At 36.5% G+C, this 27,376-nt stretch overlaps 1 protein-coding gene across 4 annotated transcripts in view; it reads right to left on the reverse strand.

Moving 5' to 3' along the window:
• KCNT2 (potassium sodium-activated channel subfamily T member 2) overlaps positions 1–24,782 on the reverse strand; it is a 267,373-nt gene extending 242,591 nt beyond the window's left edge. For all 4 annotated transcript variants that reach the window (XM_036868239.1, XM_036868233.1, XM_036868249.1 and 1 more), the window contains exons 1-3: positions 24,706–24,782; positions 22,380–22,479; positions 980–1,028 (exon numbers count right to left, since the gene is read on the reverse strand). In XM_036868239.1, coding sequence (XP_036724134.1) covers positions 980–1,028; positions 22,380–22,479; positions 24,706–24,766 — 210 coding nt within the window. In that variant the 5' untranslated portion in view covers positions 24,767–24,782. The remainder of the gene's footprint in view (positions 1–979; positions 1,029–22,379; positions 22,480–24,705) is intronic.
• Positions 24,783–27,376: the final 2,594 nt, after the last annotated feature.

Here is a 27,376-nt window from a genome sequence, read left to right on the forward strand (position 1 = left end):
CTTGATTCATAGTTATAATCACAATGCATACATAATTGAAGTAATTCATTGTCACATATAAAATGTACAGACCTCACAATCATCCTGACTTTAAAAGACAACCCAAACATTTGATTTTAAAGTATTTTAAAGGTTGTCTATACACAGTGAGACTTAAGAGTCCTTCCATTCCTTCTAGACTCAACTGTCTTCCAATCTCTAATGTTTTTAATCTTAGAGACTCTCCTCTTCGAATAATTTTTGCTTTCGAAAAACAACAGAAACTAAAAAGTATCTGCAGGAAAGAGACAGGAGTAGAGGAGATGGGAAGTTGTAAAAAGTTGACCTGGCATGAAATTCAACAAAAAAAGGAACAAAGAGAGATCCAGAGGACTCCAGGGAACACCACAACAATGTAGTTCAGACACACTGTGCTCCACACGTTTCCTTACTCCTTCTTCAGGACTTCTTTTATGCCAGGGCACACTTTTTGTTTTATTTACAAAATTATCTGCTTAGGGACCAAGCTCTTCCTGTTGGTAATACGAACTGTTTGTTCATTTGTTTATTCATTTAACAATTATTTATTGAGATTCTACCATGTTCCCAACATTGAGCACATAAGGTAAAAAATGCAAACATGGTTATGGGCTTTTGATTAATTTTTCAAAGATGATATAACCTAAGACTTTAGGAATGCCTAAGGTAGTTTGGGGAACTTGTTGTGCCTTCAAACAAGGTCGGGTTTACTTTAGTTTCCTTCAGATCCTCAAAAGCTTTCTGAAGTCTAAACCTGATCATGAGGAAATTCTCAAAAGGTAGAATGGAGGGCTCACGTAAATGTGAAGAAAGGAATAAAAATTTTAAGATGTGCATCAAGATTAATTAAACAATAAACCAAAACTCATTTTTAATGTCAAAACTTTTCTCCCCGGTAGTATTGCTCAGTAAAATATGAATAAATCCAGAAATATAGGAATAAAACAAAATTGTACATAACCTGTAAGCCCCATAAAGGTAGACTTCTGTTCACCCAAAAGATATGAGACCTATGAAAAGAATGATAAAACATTAGTTTTTTTTTTATGAAAAAACAATTCATTTTCACATTTTGACTAAAGTTGGAAATATTTAAATGTTGTTAGCATAAAAAAACAATAAAATACCACAATTAAAATTAGAAAAAAATCTTATATTGCTTCAATTTTCTTTTTGGTAATACTCGTTTCTGTTCCAGGAAAAAAAAAACCTTTTTAATTTTGTTTTCGGTCTCATGTTAATCGTGTAAGAAAAGACAATGGGCCCTTATTTAAGGAGTGAGGATGGCAAGGTAGAAAAACTCAAACCACCTGCTAATCAACTCTCCATTGAAAAGCCACTTAAGGATCTTCCATAAACTCTAGGACTTTGTTATTTTTAACACAATATATCGGCAACACACACTGAACAGTCGAAATAATCAGAAGAAAGTCAGTGACTCAGATTGCAGAGCACATTTATATTCAGATTTGAATTTTTATAAAATATTTAATATATCACCCAAAAACCTGTGACTGAGGTTAGCATAAAACATTATGCAGGACAAGGAGTAACTGTCCTTAAATGTCTCTTAAAAATCCTATTATCTCTGACGTTAAAAATTGTTTATAGTCTGCAAAGAACACCATACATTCTAATGTCCTACTAGTTATAATTTCTCACTGTTTATACTTCACCCTTATCTACATCATTTGGTGTACAGTTGATTCAAACACTAGTCATTCACAGCAATACACTCTACTTAGGAAAAGATGAAAATAGCTGTATTACACTGCCCAAAATATGCAAATAAAAAACATACAAAGCAGAACAAAGCCTACTCACTAGAGTTATGAAGTATTCGAGGAATCCCATAAAAGACTGTGTATTTTTAAATCTTTGAATCATTTTCTTTTTCATAATATGTTAAACAAAAATAAAGGGCAATAAACTCTTTAAAATTCTTGTTTTAAACAGAATTGCATGGGCTTTCCTGGTGGCGCAGTGGTTAAGAATCTGCCTGCCAATGCAGGAGACACGGGTTCGAGCCCTGGTCTGGGAGGATCCCACATGCCGCGGAGCAACTAGGCCCGTGAGCCACAGCTACTGAGCCTGCGCATCTGGAGCCTGTGCTCCGCAACGGGAGAGGCCGCGACAGTGAGAGGCCTGCGCACCGCGATGAAGAGTAGCCCGCACTCGCCGCAACTAGAGAAAGCCTGCGCACAGAAATGAAGACCCAACACAGCCAAAAAAATAAATAAATAAATTTATTAAAAAAAAAATAAAAAGAATTGCAAACCTTAGAAAACTATTCAAAGAAATTACCGAGCATATTAGACTAAAGTACTCTTTGTGATTGCAGAATGTAACATCTACCTGGGTGATTAACATCTTCAGTTGCTCCAAACCAAACCTGTGACCTTTCTCACCAAAACAGGGCCTCTCAGGTTTTCACATCTCAGTAAATGGAACCAAATTCCATTGTGTTTGGTTAGCCCAAGACTTAGGCATCATCTTAGATGCTTTCCTCTCCTCTATTTGTAAATACTTAATACATGAGTCACCAAACCTTTTCAATTCTTCCCACCAAATATCTGTAGGATGTATCTACCTCTCTTCATCTCCACTACCACAGCCACCTTAACCTAAATTATCATTTTTTGCAACTGGACTCTTGCAAAAGCCTATAACTGGAACCCTACACCTTCTTTTGCCTTCTACAGTTTTTCTCCAAATTACAACTACAGAGATTATTTCTAAATGCATGTCATCACATCACTCCACTGTGTATTTTTTTAAAGCATTTCTTTTTTTAAAAAGAATAGTTATGTATTTATTTTTGGCTGCTTTGGGTCTTAGTTGCAGCATGCGGGATTGAACCCACATCCCCTGCATTGGAAGGTGGATTCTTAACCACTGGACCACTAGGGAAGTCCCTCCACTGTGTATTGACACTTCACTTTTGTCAAGATAAGGACCAAAACTCTTGACCTGGCATTCTTAGACTTAGTCAACTGTGACATGCTCCTTGCTGTCACAGCCCTTTTCACATGTTCTTCCCTCATCCGAGAGCTCTCAGCTCAACCCTCTCTCAGGGAAACCTTCCTGAAGGCTCCCCCTTGATCAATGTAGCCAATGAATCTCTTAGGCCATGTCACTCACCATACCTCCCCTGCCACTCATCTCGGTTGTAACCTTGTATTTGTTTGTAAATGTATTTCTTTAATAGTTGACGCCTCACTAAACTGCAAGTCCCACAAGATGAAGTAGTATGTCTCTTTCACCCACCATTATGGTCCTAACATCTTCCCAAGTACATGCCTATAGTAAGTAGGCTAGGCATTCAATACAAACAATTGGACGGTGCCAGTAAAGGCAAATTGTGAGTGATGAACTCAGCAACACTGTCATTTCCAGAACACATCTCACATATGTGCTCAGTAACATTTGAGAAATCAGGCCAAAATACAGTATGCAGGAGCGAAGAGGGATAATATATATGTTTTTTTGCAGATAGAAATGGTGTGCTACAAAAACTATGAAATAATTAAGGAGATAGCAATCTCTGTAAAATCATAAAATAAATTGCAAATAAGATGTTTGAGAACATTTTCAAAAAGAGATTGGTAATTAGCATAGATTTACTAAAAGCTAGTTATCAAACTAATGGCATTTTCTTTGATCTGACGCTGTTTTAATAGGTCTTGAAAGATCAGATACTTAAATTTAAATAAGACTTTGAAAAAAAGATTTTTTTTGGACAAGACTGTGCCATGTGGAATAAGTTTCATGATCCTTAAAAAAAGTTTCTACAAGACTGTAATATGTAAATTTTGATAAAAAGTGAGATCTCCAATGGAAAGTCATCTTTTACATCCATTTACCAGGCACTAAACTGAATAAATGTATAGAAGGAAAATGTACACATTCTAATAAAAAGCTAGTGCCTAAACTCTCCTGCATAAAATAAATTTATCAAGAAAAAATGTGGGATCTGATCTGCACAGTCCTAGAGAACCATCAAAACAAACAAGAGTTGAAACTGAAACTAGCAGACAGTCTAATTCCAAACGAGGCTTCAATCCCATTGACAAAAAAGCACTTGGAGGAAAGAAATCCCGTTCAGAAATATTTATTGCAATATTATTTATAGCAGGAAAGTAACTGGAATCTACCCGACCAACAAAAAGAGAATAGTAGTAAGTAGGCTCCTTATCATTAACAACAGCAAAAATACCATCCATGAGAAAAAAGTCACTGATAAAAATGATGTAGATAATATTGTCATAATTGTATCAGTGTGAGTGTGTTACACATATACGTGTATAGATAGAATTTACAAAAGATTGGTGGTCAAAATACTAAAAATACTTATTTCTAGGTATTGAGATTTTAGGTAACTTTTACTTCCGTTTCCTTGCCCTATGTATTTATACTGCAATAATCATGAACCATTTATAAAGTCATAAAAATAAAATAAATTTCACTTTTTAAAATTATAACAATAAAATAACAAAAGCAAACATAAAAACGAAATTTATATTACTCAGTTATTCTAAATTAAAGTAGGCCTATAGATAAAATCATGTTGAAGCATCATTATGAAAACTGGAAGAACCATATCAAACAATGGAAATAACGAAGTTAAATATGGAAAATTAATAATAGGCAGCCCCAGCCACTCTTCACAGCGTGCTTATTTATGGTGAATAAATACCTCTCCTAAAGGTAAGAAAAGAGCTGCTGAAAATGTCAGAACTGCTTTGGCCACAGAGGTGGAGGTCAGGCGGTGAATATGTTGACCAGAAGGATCAAGCACCTGGTAAACATGCGAAAGTAACAGGGTCACCACATGGGGCAGAATTCATATGAAAGACTTGTGGGTCACAGCTCAAGGTGAACTCGGGTTGCCAGAGCTCCAAACACAGAAGGCAAGCTAGTATTGTATTAACAAAAGTGTAAGATCCTAAACCAGGGAGGAAAATTATGACACTCACCTAACCATAACAAACACTAAGCAATGAGTACTACCTGTGGTTCTAGGTCCACGTTTTTAAAGACAGACAAAATTTAGCAGGTGACCAGGATACTGAAGCATAGTAGAGTCTTGACAATATATTAGGAACATTTTCCAATAGCCAAATCCTTTCAAAACTCAGGTATACTTCACACCAACTGTCGGGGTGTGGAGGAGAGAACTAAATGTTGAGTCTTTGAGAGAATGGAAGTTAAGAGCCTTTCCATCTGACACACACGGGCTGAGGCAGAAGTGGCTTTCCGTCTATCAACACTCGTTCTCCCCTTCCACGGTACAGAGCTGGGTGCAAAAAGCGACTCTTCATCTAAAGGTCACATTTCTCAGGCTTTGTGTCAAGGTATGACACGTGACCGATTCTCAGATGAGATCTGAGTATGAAATACAAGAGTAATGCTCCTCATTTGTTGGCCAATAACTTTAACAAGTGTATGTGCCTTCTCCATGCTCTCTTCATCTTTCTGAAAGCTGACTGCGAAGGATTCTAGGGTCTTAGGACAGCACATAGCCACAGAATGAAAGTGGCTTGCATATATAATATTGAACTTACCATGTTGTGTGTGTGTGTGTGTGTGTCACCATATGGAGAAGTATATTAAGAGCACCAGCATTAGACTCTAGTAAACAAAGAAATTCTTTTGAATTTTTGAGCTTACATGTTCCAATACTTGGAGATGCTTTAATCTATACTATAACCAATGTATATGAGAGAAGAAAAGGTCTACATTATGATATTCAATGTTATTGGTCATCAGATATTTAAAAATACTGTGAAAATTATATTTCTTCTTTTAATAGTTGTTACCCTAAAGAAGAAACACTCTTTAAAATTGGAATGTCATCTCAACACACTTGTTGCTCTATTAGGCACTGATTTTAAATGCAAATCCAAGTACCATAAAATATAAGCACATTTACATGCTTCTTACTTTTGTCTTTATCATTGGATGTTGAAAATTAATCATCACTTCAACAACTTTTAAAGTGGGAAAGGATGCGTGAGTTTTGACCCATTGAAGAACCACCATAAGCATCAGCAGGCAATGAGTCAATGTTGATGATTCAACTCTCAATGAAATTCATAAACTACATGCTGGATGTGCTTCCTTTGCTAATGCCTTTAAATCATTTACTACAAACTGTGTGTACATGAGAGCTTGTCATTTGCACAATTCCATACATTAAGAGTAAAATTCTTTTCATATCCTTCAGTTTGTCCACACCTGCAACATTTTCATATCAGTTTTGACTCCTGGGACTTAAAAATAAAGCAAAGCGGCACAAAATACCTTCAGCTTTATTATGTCAGAAGCTCTAATTAAATAAATCTCTTTGCCGAATTAGCCTGATTATTTTAAAATAGAGCCTGTGCCCATAAGGGCCACTGCTGTTTTTCGTTAACCGATATTACACTGACAATGGGAACTAAACAGAACATCGTATTCAAAATGGAGCCCTGAGTTTTTTTGTTATATTTTTTCATTGCAGTAATCTGATTTTTCAAATGTATATCCTCTGTAATTACAGTTGAATATTCTTACCAATATGGCACAGAAGTTAATTATGGGAAACTTTGTTCCTCTTAATGTTTTCAAATAATATTATCTCACTTTGCTATCACCTGCCAATGCCCTTTTACTGTTAGAAGGATTCTATCATGCCTCATTTTATGATTCCCAGGTCTCTCTAAAGTACATTTTATTTATAAATCACCAAGTTTTAAAAACAATGCTGGGGCTTTCCTGGTGGCGCAGTGGTTGAGAATCTGCCTGCCAATGCAGGGGACACGGGTTCGAGCCCTGGTCTGGGAAGATCCCACATGCCGCGGAGCAACTGGGCCCGTGAGCCACAACTACTGAGCCTGCGTGTCTGGAGCTTGTGCTCCACAACAAGAGAGGCCGCGATAGTGAGAGGCCCGCGCACCGTGATGAAGAGTGGCCCCCGCTTGCCACAAGTAGAGAAAGCCCTCGCACAGAAACGGAGACCCAACACAGCCAAAAATAAGTAAATAAAAAATAAAAATAAAGTAATTCCTTTTTAAAAAGAAAAAAAAACAATGCTGGAGGGTTTTTGGAAGGGTTTGAAATGTGATCCATTTTTAATAACACATAGACAGAAAATGTAATAAACGTAATATTCACTGACATCTCTAGGCAGTGGTCTTCAATCATCTGGATTGTGCAACACTATCAGTAAAACCATTGAGCATAATTCCATTAATTCAGCAACACTCACTGACCCACCAAGTCCTATGCTAAGTATGAAAGCTACAAAGGCAAATACAACATGGCCCTTGACCTCGGTGAATGTATAGAGAGAAGAGAGAAGTAAATAGTGAAATCAAGGGCAACATGTTAACTGTGGTGACAGAAATATGTGGGGGACACTCGGAGAATCCCCAGAAACCACTCCTAACCCAGAGTAGCACTGGGTTATAGGGCATGATGTCAAGTGAGAGTGTCAGATTAAGTTTTATCCAATAAATTGTGGTCCTGAAGGTCCAAGGGTCCTGAGGTAAGTTGAAAAAGAGTGAATGGGGAGGGACAGGAGTGGAAATCATAGGCCCAAGAACTGGGAGCAAATGTTCAAAGGCCCAGAGACAGTGAAGAGCAGAGTATAGGTAAGTAGCTTCAAGTAGGTCAGCATGGCCGGACTAAGAGGCTGGTGAGGTGAAGTAAACAAAGGACCTTCATTTATCCATGCTCACCCATTACTCAATCAGTACTCACTTGTTTAATAAGTACTAGTGCCATATCGTGCCAGGCTCTTTGGATTCAGACAACCATCTGTGCCCTCGTGAAATATCTATTGCAATCTACATGGAACACACAGAAAACAAAATAAACAAGTAACAGACATACCCTATGCCAAAGAGATAAAGGCAATGGAGAAAAATGTAAAAAGAAAGGGAAAAAGAGTATTCAAGAGAGTCTTGTGAGGTGAATACAACTTTAAACAGGATGTTTGGGTAAGGCTTCACTAAAAATTTGATTTTGAGTAAAGATCTGAGGAAACGTGCCAGAGTTACCTGATGGAACTCCAGACAGAGGGAACAGCAGGTATGAAGGCCCTGAGCTGGCAGGGTGTCTGGTGTGACCCAGGAGCAGAGAAGAGGCCAACGTGGCTGGAGCAAAATGGGTGGGTGGGTGGGGGGGTGGGTAACAAGGAGGGAGATGCAGGGAAAATGGGGGTTCTTATAGCCATGGCAGGTACTTCGGCATTCAGAGCACAGCTATGCCAAGATCTGACTTATACTTTAAAGGAATACTGGCTGCTTCACTAAGAATAAACCAAAAGGGAGAAAAGGCAGAATTAGCAGGACTAATTAGGAAGGGTACTGCCGTAATCCAGATGAGAGAGGAGATGGTTTGGCCAGGATGGTAGCATTGAGAAGTGATCGTATGCTGAACTATCTTGAAGGTGGAAATGATGGGACTTTCTGCGCGTTTTGCACAAGCTGCAGAATGTGAAGAAAAAAGAGAAGTGAAGACTTACTGACTCCAAAACATTTGGCCTGAACAACTGTTCGGATGAAGTTGCTATCAGCCGAAATGTAGGAGGCTGTGGGTTGAGCAGGGTTTGGGGAAGGATGGGGTTGCCATTCACTGAGATGTAGAAAAGCACAAAAGTCGACTGGAACATGGCAAGTTTGCAATGCCTATCTGACCTCCAAGTAGAGAAGGTGAACGTGTAGTTAGAATTTGGGGGGTGGCAGGGAGGTGCGGGCTTCCTGCAGCCAACAAGTTAATCAGGGATAAAAAAAATTACTGCTGAGGTTCTCAAAGTGGAGGGAAAATAGGAGAGAACTTCTGCTTCTTTATATGTAAGGTGGGAATAATAACATTAAGTGTGTATTGAAGGAAATACCATATATAAAACAACTAGCCCAAAGCCAGAAGATATAAGAACTCTAAAATATAAAACCTTTTAAAGGGCTGAAAATTTCCTGAGGGTAGTTAATGGTCCTTTTCGTAGCTATGTCTTCATTTACAGCAATATGAATACATGCTAAGTATTCAAAACAGATATAGTGAAATATCCATAATTATATTCACTGAATTATATCATAAAGAATTATCATGTAAATTATTACACAATGAAGTTTCACTTGTTAATCTTTATCTCCAAACCCTTTAACACATATGAAAACATTTTCACTATCTAAACAAGCTGAAGAGTAACCAATTCATTTAAATGCATATTATGACTTCATTTTCCACTTAACTTTGATCTTTTTTTTTCTTTACTTTTCTTAGAGCGAACCTCCACATGAAAAAATAATTGTACAGAAGTTAGACATCAAATTCGTTTTCTGCTTTGAAAATTATTTTCAATTTAGTAGGCTGGACAGAGACCCACAGTGGCTTTGAGATAATTATTTAGGCCATTACACACCTAGTCCCCTTCCCTACTGCTTCTAGCAAAAGACAGAAACTAAAAGGAAAACCCATAAATGAATAGAAATGCAATTTAATAAAAGCAACATGATAACGAATGGAAAAGTAAGTTAAAATAAATCAATGTCATTTAACTCAAATTAGATAAAGAACTACACAAGCTATATCTGAGACTTGAATCAGGAATCCCAATAAATGCTTATATGTTTCTATTCAAGAATAAATAACCAGTTTTGATGTTGTTTTGTTTTTTTTGTTTTAAGATTCCACATGTGAGATCATATAGTATTTATCTTTTTCTGCCTGACTTATTTCACTTAGAATAATGCCCTCAAGGAAACTTAAAAAATAGTAATGTCTAGATTATAACTGAAAATACTTACAAAACTGGTATACAATAGAGTAAACCTTTTTGGAGTATATGTGAATCAAGAACAGAAAAGTATTTGGGTCTTTAAAGAGACTGATTCATTTCAAACAATTAAATAGAGTACTTTGACTAGCAATAAAAATTGTATGGGTAGGTGTCAAGTATTAGCATTAGACAAACAGATAAACAAAATAAGAGATGTTTTCAAAGAAACTACAAATATTACATTGATGTATTAACTGAAAACCAGATCGATTTAATTGTGACAAACACCTAAAATGTCCTTGAAGAAATAAATTCTACACAACATTCTTTAAAATTATACTGCAATTCAGGAGGTGATTCAGAATGGCAATGTAGAAAGATCCTGAACACATCTCCTCCCACGGACACACCCAATCTATTGCTACATATGGATCAGTTCCCTCTGAAAAAGACCTGAAAACTAGCAGAAGAGTTCCTCCGCAACGAGGGATAAAAGGGCCACAATGAGACACGTAGGAGACGCAGAGATGCAGTCGCATCAAAAACCCCACCTCTGACGCAGTGACCCATGGACGGGAGGAATCTCACGATACGGAGCTTCTCCCTGAGAAGCTGGGAGTCTGTGCCCCACACAGACACCCAACCCTTGGGACCTGGAGAAATGAGGCCAGAAAACCACCAGCTTTGAACACCAGTAGGACTTAGGTTCAGGAGACCCAAAAGGCTGTGGGGTGTTAGAAGTCTGCTCTTAAAGGGCTCACACGCAGACTAACGCACCCTAAGACTCAGAGAAAAGGCAGCAGTTTGAAAAGCACCTAGACCACATATGCAGGAGATTCATTAGCCAATCTTACAGCAACTGCCAAGGGCACCGGGGTCTCTTTGGACATCATCAGGAAACAGAGGCACCGGTGGGTGCCATTTTCGTGTTCCCTCTCCTTGCTAGGATCACCCACACTGTCTTGTGGCCCCAGTGAAGCCCACAGGTGCAGACCGTCACTACAGGTGATGCCCCTTGAGTACCCGGCCCTGGTGGCCAGGGAGGCCTGCATTTCTGGGCCTCAGGAGACTGAAACAATTAGGCATCACAGCTCTCGGCAGGCTACCACCCCCATGACATAGCAGACTGAAACACACCCCCAGTTTTCCACTAAAAAAGGCCTATTTTCTTGTCCTAGAGCCTCAGTGCAAGGAATAGCTTCAGGCTTTCCACACATCTAGTGGTTACAGAGGAGCTCTCAGGGAACCTAGGCTAGGGGAATGCCATCTTTGCACCCTCCCAGGCCTTGCTACAGCTCACCAGTACCTCCCAGAAAAGAGCATATACACTCGTCTACAGCCCTGACTTTTGCAACTGTCACCTCCAAATTACCTGGTTTGGAGGTCAGTAAAGATAACAACAGTGGTCCCACCAGACTATATATATTTGCATACTTTAAAGCTGTTGCCTGAGAGTCTGCCTTCAAATCAGTCTGAAACTAGGGGCTGACTGAGATCCCTACCTTTGAACACTGATAGGGCTTAGCACAACCTCAAAAACTGGAACTTATCAAGAATAAACCACACTGCTTAAACAATCACAAAGATTTGAGAGACCACCAAGAGCTAGGGCAAGGTCAAACAATAATGTTCACTGCTTACACAATAGAACTCCTTCGAGACTGGGTGAGGGATCCTCTTTTGCCTAATACATAGAAACACAGAGAGACAAGCAAAATGAGGAAACCAAGGAAGATGTTTCAAAAGAAAGAGCAAGATTAAATTTTTTTTAAAAAATCCTTAATGAAATGGAGATAAGTAATTTACCTGATATAGAGTTCAAAATAATGGTCATAAAAATGCTCACCAAACTTGAGAGAAGAACAGATGAATACAGTGAGGACTTCAACAAAGAGATAGAAAATATAAGAAAGTACCAAAACAAAAGTCACAGAGCTGAAGAATACAATAACTGAACTGAAAAAATGCAATAAAGGGGTTCAATACAAGACTAGATCAAGCAGAAGAAAAAAACAACAAACTCAAAGACAGGATAATGGAATTCATTCAGTAAGAGCAGCAAAAAGAAAAAAAATGACAAAGAGTGAAGCCAGCTTAAGGGATTTATGAGACTCCATCAAACAGACTAATATACACATGATAGGGATGACAAAAAAGGAAGAGAGAAAAAATAAAAAAATAAAAAAAAATAAAAAATAAAAAATAAAAAAAAAAAAAAAAAAAAAAAAAAGGAAGAGAGAGAGAAAAGGGGCAGAAAGTTTATGCAAAGAAATAATGGCTGAAATTTTTCCTAACCTAGGGAAGGAAACAGACCTCTAGGTCCAGGAAGACAAGAGAGTTACAAATAAGACAAACCCAGAGAGAGACACATTACAATAAAAGTGTCAAAAGTTAAAGAGAGAATATTAAAAGCAGCAAGAGGAAAACAACTTTTTATGTACAAGGGAACCTCCATAAGACTACCAGCTTATTTTCAAGAAGAAGCTTTGCAGACCAGAAGAGAGTGGCATGATAGATTCAAATTGCTGAAAAGAAAAATCTTCCAACCAAGAATACTCTACTTGGCAAGGTTATGATTCAGAATCCAAGGGGAGATAAAGAATTTTCCAGACAAGCAAAAGCTAAAGGATTTTATCATCCCTAAACCACCCTTAAAAGAAATGTTAAAGGGACTTCTTTAAGCTGAAAAGAAAAGGCACTAACTAGTAACAAGAAAACATAAGAAAGTAAAAATCTCACTGGTAAAGGTAAATACACAGTAAAACTAGTGGACTGACCATTTACTAAGCTATTATTAAGGTTAAAAGAAAAAAGTAGTAAAATTAACTATAACTACATTAGTTATGACATACATCAAATTTTAAAAATAAAAATATGCTATCAAAAACATAAAACGTGGATGGCAGTGGTAAAAATGTAGAGTTTTTAGAATATGTTCAAACCTAACTTGCTCTCAATTTAAAAGAGACTGCTATATATATAGGCTGTTATATGTGAACATCATGTTAATCACAAAGCAAAAACCTTCAGTAGGTACACAAAAATAATAAAGAAGGAATCTAAACATAACACTAAAGAAAGTCATCAAAGCACAAGGGAAAGGAGCAAGAGAAGAAGAAAGGAACAGAGACAAACTACAAAAATAGCCAGAAAATAAGTAATAAAATGGTAATAAGTACATACCTATCAATAATTACTTTAAATGTAAATAGAATAACTTCTCTAATCAAAATACATACAGTGGTTGAATGGATTAAAAAAAAAATTCATCTATATGTTGCCTCAAGAGACTTACTTCAGATGTAAGGACACATACAGACAAAGTAAAGGAGTGGAAAAAGATATTCCATGAAAATTAAAATAAAAAGGAAGCTGGTGTAGCTATATTTATATCAAACAAAATAGACTTTAAAACAAAGACTGTAGTAAAAGACAAAGAAGGGTATTAGATAATGATAAAAAGGTCAATCCAGCAGGATGATATAACATTTGTAAATATATATATACCCAACTTAGGAGCACCTAAATATATAAAGCAAATATCAAGAGACCTAAAGGGAGAAATTGACTGCAACACCATACTTACATCAATGGATTGACCATTCAGAGAGAAAATAAAGAAACATTAGCCTTAAATGACACATTAGATCAGATGGATTTAATAGACACATACAGGACATTCCATCCAAATTCAGCAGAATATACATGTTCAAGTGCTCATGAACATTCTCCAAGATAGGACACATGTTAGATCACAAAACAGATCAGAAGACTGAAACTATACCAAGTATCTTTTCTGACCACATGGTATGAAACTAAAAATCAATTTTAGGAAGAAAACTGGATAAATCACAAATACATCAAGATAAAAAGACATGCTACTAAACAACCAATGGGTCAAAAAAGAAATCAAAGAGGAAATAAAAAATTATTGTGAGACAAAAATGACAACACAGCATTCCAAAACCTATGGAATGCAGCAAAAGCTGTTCTAAGAGGGAAGTTCATACAGATACAGGGCTACCTCAAGGAACAAGAAAAAATCCAAATAAACAATCTAACTTTACACCTAAAAGAACCAGAAAAAGAAGAACAAATGAAGGGAAACGTTAGTAAAAAGAGGGAAATAATAAAGATCAGAGTAGAAATAAATGAAATAAAGACTTAGAAAACATTAGGAAAGATGAATAAAACCAAGAGCTGGTGCTTTGAAAAGATAAACAAAATTGACAAACCTTTCACTGGACTTACCAAGAAAAAAAGGGAGCAGGCTCAAATAAATAAAACCTAAAATAAGAGCGGTATTACAAATGATACCACAGAAACACAAAAGATCGTAAGAGATTATTATGAACAATTATGTGCCAAACTGGACAACTTAGAAGAAATGAATAAATTCTTTGAAATATGCAATCTTCCAAGACTGAATCATACAGGAATAAAAAATCTGTAATAGACTGACTACTAGTAAGGAGATCTCATTAGTAATTAAAAAATTCCTAACAAACAAAAGTCTACCACCAGCTGGCTATACTGATGAATTCTTCCAAATATTCAAAGAAGGTTTGAAACCTAGCTGGCTAAAATTCTTCCAAAAATTGAAGAGGAGGGAATGTTTCCAAACTCAATTTTAGAGGCCTGAAACCCTGATAATGAAACCAGACAAGAAAACCATACAAAAAGAAAATTACAGGCCAATATCCCTGATAAATATTGATGCAAAAACCCTCAACAAAATATTAGAAAACCAAATTTGACAATACATTAAAAAGGATCATACATCATGATCAAGTGGGATTTATTCCAGAGATTCAGAGTGGATCAACATCTCATTAACATTAACCACATTAGGAGAGACCTTCAAGATGGCGGAAGGTAAGACGTGGAGATCACCTTCCTCCCCACAAATACATCAGAAATATATCTACATGTGGAACTGCTCCTACAGAATACATACTGAACGCTGGCAGAAGACCTCAGACCTCCCAAAATGCAGGAAACTCCTCACGTACCTGGGTAGGGCATAAGAAAAAAAAAAACAGAGACAAAAGAATAGGGACAGGACCTGCACTTCTGGGAGGGAGCTGTGAAGGAGGAAAAGTTTCCACACACTAGAAGCCCCTTCACTGGAGGAGACGAGGGGTGGCAGGGGGGAAGCTTTGGAGCCATGGAGGAGAGCACAGCAACAGGGGTGCAAAGGGCAGGGCAGAGAGATTCCCGCACATAGGATCAGTGCCAGCCAGCACTCACCAGACTGAGAGGCTTGTCTGCTCACTCACTGGGGCATGTGGGGACTGGGAGCTGAGGCTCCAGCTTCGGAGGTCGGGTCCCGGGGAGAGAACTGGGGTCAGCTGAGTGAACACAGCCTGAAGGGGGCTAGTGTGCCACAGCTAGCTGGGAGGGAGTCCGGGAAAAAGTCCGGAACTGCCTAAGAGGCAAGAGACCATTGTTCCAGGGTGCACGAGGAGAGAAGATTCAGAGCACTGCCTAAAGGAGTTCCAGAGACAGTCGCAAGCTGCGGCTATCAGCTCAGACACCAGAGATGGGCATGAAATGCTAAGGCTGCTGCTGCCACCACCAAAAAACCTGTGTGCAAGCACAGGTCACTATCCACACCTCCCCTCCCGGGAGCCTGTGCAGCCCGCCACTGCCAGGATCCCGTGATCCAGGGACAAATTCTCCCAGAGAACACACGGTGTGCCTCAGGCTGGTGCAACATCACGTCAGCCTCTGTCACCGCAGGCTTGCCCCACATTCTGTACCCCTACCTCCCACCAGCCTGAGTGAGCCAAAGCCCCCTAATCAGCCACTCCTTTAACCCCCTCCTGCCTGGGTGAAGAACAGACACGAGAGGGGGACCTACATGCAGAGGAGGCGCCAAATCCAAAGCTGAACCCCAGGAGCTGTGCAAATAAAGAAGAGAAAGGGATATTTCTCCGTGCAGCCTCAGGAGCAGTGAATTAAATCTCCACAATCAACTTGATGTACCCTGCATCTCTGGAATACCTGAATAGACAACAAAACATTCCAAAAATGAGATGGTGGAATTTGGGAGCAACTGTAGACTTGGGGTTTGCTTTCTGCATCTAATTTCTTTCTGGTTTTATGTTTATCTTAGTATAGTATTTAGAGTTTATTATCATTGGTAGATTTCTTTATTGATTTGGTTGTTCTCTACCTTTTTTTGTTTATATATATATATTTTTTTTTTTCCTTTTTCTCTTTTTGTGAGGGCGTATGTGTATGCTTCCTTGTGTGATTGTGCCTGTATAGCTTTGTTTTACCATTTATTCTAGGGTTCTGTCTGTTTTTTTGTTTGTTGGTTGGTTTTAGTATAGTTTTTAGTGCTTCTTATCATTGGTGGATTTGTTTTTTGGTTTGGTTGCTCTCTTCTTTTTTCTTTCTTTTTTTTTTCCTTTTTCAATACTTTTTAATTTTTAATTTTTAATAATTTTTTTAATTTTTTATTTTAATAACTTTATTTTATTATTTTATCTTTTACTTTCTTTATTTTTTTCTCACTTTTCTTCTGAGGCGTGTGGCTTACAGGGTCTTGGTGCTCCGGCCAGGTGTCAGGCCTGTGCCTCTAAGGTGGGAGAGCCGAGTTCAGGACATTGATCCACCAGAGACCTCCACATAATATCAAACGGCAAAAGCTCTCCCACAGATCTCCATCCCAATACTAAGACCAAGAAACACTCAACCACCAGCAACCTACAGTGTTGGACACCCTATGCCAAACAATTAGCAGGAAAGGAACACAACCCCACCCATTAGCAGAGAGGCTGCATAAAATCATAATAAGGTCACAGACACCCCAAAACACTCCACCGGAAATGGTCCTGCCCACCAGAAAGACAAAATCCAGCCTCATCCACCAGAACACAGGCACCAGTACCCTCCACCAGGAAGCCTACACAACACACTGAACCAACCTTAGCCACTGGAAACAGACACCAAAAACAAGGGGAACTACGAACCTGCAGCCTGCGAAAAGGAGACCCCAAACACAATAAGTTAAGCAAAATGAGAAGAAAGAGAAACACACAGCAGAAAAAGGAGCAAGGTAAAAACCAACCAGACCAAACAAATGAAGAGGAAATAGGCAGTCTACCTGAAAAAGAATTCAGAGTAATGATAGTAAAGATGATCCAAAGTCTTGGAAATAGAATGGAGAAAATACAAGAAACGTTTAACAAGGACCTAGAAGAACTAAAGAGCAAACAATGATGAACAACACAATAAATGAAATTAAAAATGCTCTAGAAGAAATCAACAGTGGAATAACCACAGCAGAAGAATGGATAAGTAACCTGGAAGATAAAATAGTGGAAATAATTACTGCAGAGCAGAAAAAAGAAAAAAGAATGAAAAGAATTGAGGACAGTCTCAGAGACCTCTGGGACAACATTAAACGTACCCACATTTGAATTAGAGAGGTCACAGAAGAAGAGAAAAAGACAGGGACTGAGAAAATATTTGAAGAGATTATAGTTGAAAACTTCTGTAATATGGGAAAGGAAATAGTCAATCAAGTCCATGAAGCACAGAGTCCCATACAGGATAAATCCAAGGAGAAACACGCCAAGACACATATTAATCAAACTATCAAATATTAAACACAAAGAAAACATATTAAAAGCATCAAGGGGAAAACAACAAAAAACATACAAGGGAATCCCCATAAGGTTAACAGCTGATCTTTCAGCAGAAACTCTGCAAACCAGAAGGGAGTGGCCAGACATATTTAAAGTGATGAAAGGGAAAAACTTTACAGACAAGAAAAAGCTAAGAGAATTCAGCACCACCAAACCAGCTCTACAACAAATGCTAAAGGAACTTCCCTAGGCAGGAAACACAAGAGAAGGAAAAGACCTACAAAAAAAAAACCCCAAAACAATTAAGAAAATGGTAATAGGCACATATATATTTATAAATGCCTTAAATGTAAATGGATTAAATGCTCCAACCAAAAGACATAGACTGGCTGAATGGACACAAAAAGAAGACCCATATATATGCTATCTACAAGAGACTCACTTCAGACCTAGGGACACATATAGACTGAAAGTGAGGGGATGGAAAATGATATTCAATGCAAATGGAAATTTAAAAAAAGCTGGAGTAGCAATTGTCATATCAGACAAAATAGACTTTAAAATAAAGGCTATTGCAAGAGACAAAGAAGGACACTACACAATGATCGAGGGATCAATCCAAGAAGAAGATATAACAATTGTAAATATTTATGCACCCAACACAGCACCACCTCAATACATAAGGAAAATGCTAACAGCCATAAAAGGGGAAATCAACAGTCACACAATCATAGTAGGGGACTTTAACACCCCACGTTCAACAATGGACAGATCATCCAAAATGAAAATAAATAAGGAAACACAAGCTTTAAATGATACATTAAACAAGATGGACTTAATTGACATTTATAGGACATTCCATCCAAAAACAACAGAATACACTTTCTTCTCAAGTGCTCATGGAACATTCTCCAGGATAGATCATACCTTGGGTCACAAATCAAGCCTTGGTAAATTTAAGAAAATTGAAATCGCATCAGGTATCTTTTCTGACCACAACGCTATGAGACTAGATATCAATTACAGGAAAAAATCTGTAAACAATACAAACACATAGAGGTTAAACAATACACTATTAAATAACCAAGTGATCACGAAAGAAATCAAAGAGGAAATCAGAAAATACCTGGAAACAAATGACAATGAAAACACGATGACCCAAAACCTATGGAATGCAGCAAAAGCAGTTCTAAGAGAGAATTTTATAGCAATACAATCCTACCTCAAGAAACAAGAAACATCTCACATAAAAAACCTAACCTTACACCTAAAGCAATTAGATAAAGGAGAACAATAAAACCCCAAAGTTAGCGAAAGGAAAGAAATTCCAAAGATCAGATCAGAAATAAGTGAAAAAGAAATGAAGGAAACGATAGCAAAGATCAATAAAACTAAAAGCTGGTTCTTTGAGAAGATAAACAAAATTGATAAACCATTAGCCAGACTTATCAAGAAAAAAAGGGAGAAGACTCAAATCCACAGAATTAGAGATGAAAAAGTAGAAGTAACAACTGACCCTGCAGAAATACAAAGGCTCATGAGCGATTAATACAAGCAGCTACATGCCAATAAAATGGACAGCCTGGAAGAAATGGAAAAATTCTTAGAAAAGTACAACCTTCCAAGACTGAACCAGGAAGAAATAGAAAATATAAACAGACCAATCACAAGCACTGAATTTGAAACTGTGATTAAAAATCTTCCAACAAACAAAAGCCCAGGACCAGATGGATTTACAGGCAATTTCTATCAAATATTTAGAGAATAGCTAATACCTATCCTTCTCAAACTCTTCCAAAACATAGCAGAGGAGGAACACTCCGAAATTAATTCTACGAGGCCACCATCACCCTGATACCAAAACCAGACAAAGAGGTCACAAAGAAAGAAAACTACATGGTGATATCACTGATGAACATAGATGCAAAAATCCTCAACAAAATACTAGCAAACAGAATCCAACAGCACATTAAAAGGATCATACACCATGATCAAGTGGGGTTTATCCCAGAAATGCAAGGATTCTTCAATATATGCAAATCAATCAATGTGATAAACCATAGTAACAAACTGAAGGAGAAAAACCATAAGATCATCTCAATAGATGCAGAAAAAGCAGAGGGAGATCAGCTCGGTGCTTTGTATCCACCTAGAGGGGTGGGATAGGGAGGGTGGGAGGGAGACGCAAGTTGAGGGGATTTGGGGATATATGTATACGTATAGCTGATTCACTTTGTTATATAGCAGAAACTAACACACCATTGTCAAGCAATTATACTCCAATAATGATGTTAAAAAAAAACATTAACCACATTAAAAAAATAGATGAAAATTATATAATCATCTCAATAGATGCAAAAAAGGCATTGTTTAATTTTGATTTAACATCCACTTATGATTAAAAACTCTCAGCTAAGTAGGTATACAGGGAATGTACCTCAACATCATAAAAGTCATATACACCAACCTACAGCTAACAACATACTCAGTGATGAAAAGTTGAAAGCTTTCCCTCTAAGACCAGGAACAAGACAAGGATGCCCACTCTTGCCTCTTTTATAAACATAGCATTGGAAGTCCTAGGCACAGCAATCAGGCAAGGTAAAGAAACAAAGTCATCCAAATTGGAAAGAAAGAAGTAAAACTGGAATTATTTGCAGATGACATTAGACTACATATAGCAAACCCTAAAAACTCCACAAAAAAAATATTAGCACTAATAAATGAATTCAGCAAAGTTGCAGGATACAAAATCAATGTACAGTCAACCCTCCTTATCCATGGGTTTTACATCTGTTGATTCAATCAACCATGGATCAAAAGTATTTGAAAAAAATTCCAGAAATTTCCAAAAATCAAAACTTGAATTTGTCACATGCTGGCAACTATTTACACAGCATTTATACTATATTCAGTATAAGCAATTTAGAGATGATATAAAGTATATGGGAGGATGTTCATGGGTTATACGCAAATACTATGCCATTTCCTATAAGGGACTTGAGCATCCATGGATTTTGGTATCTGTGCAGGGGTCCTGGCACCAACTCCCTTTGGATACCTAGAATGACTGTACAGAAATCTGTGCATTTCTATGAATTATAATGAAATATCAAAAAGAGAAATTAAGAAAACAACCCCATTTACAACTGCATCAGAAAGAATAAAATACCTAGAAGTAAATTTAGCCAAGGAGGTGAAAGACCTGTACACTGAAATCTGTAAGACATTGATAAAAGATATTGAATAAGACACAAAGAAATGGAAAGCTATTCTGTACTCATGGATTGGAAGAATTAATATTGTTAAAATGTCCATACTACCCAAAGTGATCTACAGATTCAATTCAATCTCTGTCAAAATTCCAATGACATTTTTCACAGTACTAAAACAACCAATTTACAAATTTCTATGGAACTACAAAAGACTCTAAATAGCCGAGCATCTTGAGAAAGAAGAACAAACCTGGAGAAATCATGCTCCTTGATTTCAAACTATACTACGAAGCTATAGTAACCAAAATAGCATGGTATTGGCATAAAACAGATACATAGATCAATGAAAGAGAATATAAAGCCCAGAAATAAATGCACATATATATGGTCAATTAATTAATGACAAAGGAGCCATGAATATACAATGGGTAAAAGACAATCTCTTCAATAAATTGTGTTGGGAAAACAGGACACACATAAAAAATGAAAGTAGACCACTGTCTTACACAATACATAAAAATTAATCCAAAATGGACTAAAGACTTGAATGTAAGACCTGAAACCTTAAGACTCCTAGCAGAAAACATAGGTGGTAAGTCCCTTGACCTAGGTTTTGGTGGTGATTTTTTGAATCTGACACCAAAAGCAAAGGCAACAAAAGCAAAAATAAACAAGTGGGACTATTTCAAACTAAAAAACTTCTGCATAGGAAAGGATACCATCAATAAAATGAAAAGGCAACCTAAAATGGGAAAAATATTTGCAAATCATATATCTGATAAGGAGTTAATACCCTTAATATTAAAGAACTCATTCAGCTCAACAGCAAAAAAAAAAAAAAAAAAAAAAAAATTTGGAATAAAAATGGTCATAGGATCCAGATAGACATTTTTCCAAAGAAGACATACAGATGTCCAACTGGTACATGAAAATGTTCTCAACATTACTAATTATTAGGAAAATGCAAATCAAAATCACAATGAGATATCACCTCCCACCTGTTAGAATGACCATTATTAAAAAGAAAAGAAATAAAAAATGTTGACGAGGCTTCAGAGAAAAGGAAATCCTCTTACACTATCGGTGAGAATGTAAGTTGGTGCAACCACTATGGAAAACAGTATGGTGGTTCCTCAAAAAATTAAAAATAAAACTACCATATAATCCAGTTATTCTACTTCTGGGTATTTATCCCCTAAAAATCCCCCAAAACTCTAATTCAAAAAGATATACACACACTCCTATGTTCATTGCAGTAATGTTTACAATAGCTAAGATATGGAAACAACCTAAGTGTTTATTGATGTATATATGAATAAAGAAGATGTGGTATGTATGTATATATACACACCCACAATGAAATGTGTTATTCAGCCATAAAAAGAAGGAAATCTTGACATTTGTGACAACATGGTTGGACCTAGAGGGCATTATGCTAAGTAAAATAAGTCAGACAGCGAAAGACAAATACCATATGATTTCACTTATATGTAGAACATAAAAAAACAAAACATGCTAACAAAACAAAACTCATAGATTGTTGGTTATCAGAGGAAAAGGAAGAGAATGGGGTAAAATGGGTAAAGGGGATGGATTGTATGGTGACGTATGGTAACTAGACTTATGGTGGTGATCACTTTGTCATGTATACAAAGATCAAATTATTATGTTGTACACCTGAAACTAATATAATGTTATTTTTACCAGTTTTACCTCAAAACTTATAATACAATTTAAACTAATAAAAAGAATATTGTAGAAAATCAGACAAAGATACCTTACCATTCATTTCCTTGTGAAGGGTTTTCTAGTAGCACTCGGATTATGTACAAAAAGCAGCTTAATAATTTGAGAGAAAAATTGAACAGACGTATTCTTAGACCTTTAAACAAACAACAAAAATTGCATTTTCATTTGAACTCAGTCCACAAAAGACTAAAAAGAATTGTCAAAAATATCAGCTTTAAGTACAGCACTTAAATTGTGTTTAGAATCTACAATACCATAATTGCTTACCCACTCTGAAGTTCTAGGTGGCTAAATATTGAAACAAAAAATGAGAATGACAGAACGTATGAACTGCAAATGACAGTGAATATTATACACTAAGAGTAAATCTACATTTGAGCATTCAGAAGCCACAAAAATCATGTCCAATCAAGATTGGTTCAAGTATGCTTAGAAGTTTAAGCACTTTATAGATCCATGAATTTTGGAATAAATTTTAACTAGACAGAAAATCTAGCTGCTTACAAATTCACAGGATAAGTTATAAATCTTGTATCTTCTGAGCACCTTGTAGGTTTGACTGTAGAGAAATTATAATCATGTATATAATTATGTATTATACATTTAATTAATAATTATATAATTATAGAGAAATCCTAATAGCATATGCTGGGAAATACACAAGCACACACACACACACACACACACACACATTTTTGAGACTCAACCAACTTTTTACTTTAGGTTTAAATACCAATGAAATCTTAAAAAAATTTTTTGTGGGAATTAAGACTGCCATGTATGTATCTTTGAAACTGTGTCGTTCACAGTTATGTGGCCTATAATACTTGATGATGAAGAAGAGTAATTAATATTAAGCAAAATGTGCTTAAAGTCTGATTAATAGAAGCATTACCTTTCCTGCAATTATCAGGTGGTAACTGATTCACAGATTGTGAATAAAATTTTGAGGTCTTCCTATAATTAATTCTCAATAAAATCTGGAAATGAAATGTCATTTTGTTTTTACTCTGCTATAAGTGAGTGTACCTGAGGTAACATTTCTTAACAGTAAAAGGTTAATGCTTATTAATTGCGTAATTTTTCCTGGGTTTTCCTACTAAAATGCTAGGTGCTTATGGGTTAGCTTCTTTATAAAGTCTTCTAAACCGTTAATGAAATTGCCCTGGTTTTATAGAACTGATCTCCTCAAATGACAGCTTAGTCAAAGCTGGCTGTTGTTAAAGTATTCAAATAATACATCTATTCCTTCTGGCCTGGAGAAAGAAAATTTTTAGTAAAATTTTTTAAATTTTTTAAATAAAGGAAACCTTCTATGCAAATGATGTGGCCTCTCCAGGTAACATCTATTGGTTGGGACCACCTTGGGAATTCAAAACAACTGGATTAGAAAAGCATTAGTTACTATTAGCCTAATCCTAAAACTAACCAGCCATTAAGATTCTCTAACCTGTGTGCCTTACAGATTGAAACATTCCCTGTAGTCAGTATTTCGGTAACTGCTCACAACTCAAGTTTCTCTCTATGAACTCTATAGAAGCACAACTTACTTTAGACCACCCCAGGAGGATTCAGAGGTCAAAATTCAAAGAGAGCAAAGTCTACACCAATCTAATGTAGACCTCTCCAATGCTTCTTGACGTCTTAAGCAATAATCACATGAAAAAACTGCATATTGGTTCATTATTTATGGCTTTTTCAAAGTACACGGTACTAGGGGGAGGCAAGTATGACTGGCACTTCAACCCTGAACAGGCTTAGAGGTCAGTGATTATGCTAATTTCATGCCTCCTTGAAGTTCCAATGTTTCCCAAGTTTCTTCGTTGATAAGGATCACTGGGATGTTATATGCTGAGTTTAGCTCTATACGTCCTGATTTTAAATCTCCCAGGGGAGGATGCTAGTAATCTGTACCTTTCAGATCACCTACATGTTTCTTGTTATTAGGTGTGATGGGGAAACTCTTCCCTACTAAATCACTAAACCAGAAAATTATTCCCCATTATGATCACTTGGAATCACCAGTCTTCTCAAAACAAGTTTTGGTATCCCTCACAGTTAAAATATGGGGAACCCTCACTTAAATGATTTTCCTCAATGTTCCTACCAATCCAAATGGTCCACTCAGAAGTCTACTTACTGATGTGGGATTTCGAGAAGTAAAATAGTCAAGAAACCTTGACTTGACACCACCAGATGTAACATCTATTGTTTTCTGAACTTTAATGCCTGGCAGACAAGACTATCAATTTTACTTCTCTCTATAAAAGATATTTTGCAAAAGGATTGCAAAGCTGGAATTTTTTAAGGTAAACATATATACAAATACATAGACAGGGGAATAAAATGAAAGACTTACTTGATCTCTGGTTTTTGATAAAAAATAACTTTAGTCTCTCTTTAAATGTGTTTTCATTCATATAAAATTCAACTTGCACCCTGCAAACAAAAAATAAAAACATAATTATCTAAAGACTAATATATAAGAAAATAAAAATAAATTATTTGATGTGATACATTGTATACTTTGAGTGAATCCCCACCACAGAAAAGGAGAATTGAGTAAAATGCTGTTTTTTTATTTTTTGAGAGAAGCAGTTACTTTCCAATTTTAAAGATATAGTCAGTTCAAATATCATATGTAGTTGACTTGATTATTTGTATCAGTGGATATGATGAGTGGTATGGGTGATTCCAAACAGCAATAATGCAAAAGTCTTTCATATGTGTTTTTGGAATAATTTTTCATGAGCGTTTTCCTAATTCTTTTCCCTGTCATCAGAATCAACTGCATGCTTAAAAAATTCAGGTTGAACTAACCACTCCAGATCTACTGTATCTGAAACTTAAGGGACTGGGCCTGAAAATCTATTTTTAGCAAGTCTTCACTTTATCTTGAGACTACTTGGGACACCACGTATGGAACACTTTACCTTTTTATTTATCTAGTTCATATTAAAATATATATGGATCAACAAAGGAGTGGTAGTGCAAGTGGAATGTTAAAGTCACCATAGAGAAGTTACAAACCAGACAAATCAATTAAGGGACTGAATATTCTACATTTAATCTACTATAAACTGATACCAACACTCTAAAACATAATAGCATTCTAATAAATGCATTTGCTTTCTCCCTAAATTCTAGCAAACTTCTCTTATGTGATAGGGCTTAAATAATATTTTCAAAATACTGAGTGAAAAGAAACATTGTGTTCAGTGCATGGTGACTTGTGAATAATCATCTGAAATTTTCTTAGTTAAATAGTCTCAGACATATTTATTATAGGTTAGGATTCCAAAAAAATTAAGAAAACATTTTAATGCTTACAAAAACAACAAAGACATAATTTCATTTTTCCTTATGTGACAAAATTTTGATAATGTAATCTATATAAACGAGATAGTTTTTTGTTTGTTTTGTTTTGCAGGAATACACAAAAGAGATAAAACTGGAGAAAAAATAATTGACATGTACCACAGAAATATTTCACTCCTAAATTCTAAGCTGCATGTTCAAGAAGATCCATGAATATTTTAAAAGCAATCTCTTAGGCCATAAAAACAAAAGCTCTTTTGTCATCAATTGCAAAATAAGTTTTATCTGTTATACCTTCTAGAAGACTTGAATTGCTCTTTTTCTCTTATTCCTAAAGAAAATATCCTCACCCATAAACATTTTTTCTTTTCTTTGCACCATTTTGTCATTTACTGTCCTCTTTTTTACTTTATATGTAAAATCACAAAAATCAACACATAAATCATGATTCTCTTTACTTGTTAATTTCTTTAGCAAGAAGCCATGAAAATTGCAACAATATCTTCTAGCAGAACACCTCTATATGCATGCCTGTGTGCATGCACACGCCACTTCACATATATGCAAACCTTCACACTCACATGCTATAAAAGTACGTGCACACACATGCAGTCCCACAACTCCACTAGTATCTCGGAAAGCCATGACTGGCTCTGTTTCCCTTGTTTATCAAATGAAAAGGACTTTATTTTAAATAAAGCAACTGTAACACTGATATCAAGCTAAATTAGTTCATATTTGCTACGGATACAAAAGCAAATTTGAGAGGACATATGGCTACTGCACAAGTAATAAAGCAAAGGCCATGTAGATTTGCTTCCTAGAATTATCAAATTTATAAAAATATGAGTCCATTCTTCATATCAGGAGTGCAGTACTGGGTATATAATTGAGGTGCATTTTTCAACTAAAATGAGATCAGCTAAAAGCCTGAAGCAAAAAATGAGGGATCTGGAAAGTATTTCATTGGATGACAAGTTTAAGGAACTGGAAATGTTTAACCTAAATATGAAGAATGCGCACTAACAAAATGGCTGTCTTTAAATACTGAAGTGACCATCACTATTAAAATGAGATGATTCATAATATGGTGCTCTATTGTATAGGATTAATTATAGAAAAATATGAGAATTATGAATGATATTACCCGATTTTGAAATGGCCATCATTATAAAGTGGAGAGCTCGCCAATCCATATAAATGTGCCAAAGACTAGATAAGAGCTTGCAAGTGACTGGATTTTTTTCCTGAGGTAAAAACAATTTTGCATGGTGTGAGGTCTCTCATTAAATGACTTCGAAATTCCATTTTAATTATAATATTGTGTGAAGTAAAACTCTTCTTTTTTTAAAAATTATTTTATTGTTTTGGCTGTGTTGGGTCTTTGTTGCTGCGTGCTGGCTTTCTCTAGTTGCGGCGAGAGGGGGCTAATCTTCATTGTGGTGCATGGGCTTCTCATTGTGGCGGCTTCTCTTGTTGCGGAGCACGGGCTCTAGGTGCGTGGGCTCAGTAGTTGTGGGACATGGGCTCAGCAGTTTTGACTTGCGGGCTCTAGAGCATAGGTTCGGTAGTTGTGGCGCATGGGCTTAGTTGCCCTACTGCATGTGGGATCTTCCCGGACTAGGGCTCGAACCTGTGTCCCCTGTATTGGCAGGCAGATTCTTAACCACTGGGCCACGAGGGAAGCCCAAAACTCTTAATTAATCTAGTGA

This window comes from Balaenoptera musculus, chromosome 1, assembly GCF_009873245.2.
Source record: "Balaenoptera musculus isolate JJ_BM4_2016_0621 chromosome 1, mBalMus1.pri.v3, whole genome shotgun sequence".
NCBI lineage: Eukaryota > Metazoa > Chordata > Mammalia > Artiodactyla > Balaenopteridae > Balaenoptera > Balaenoptera musculus.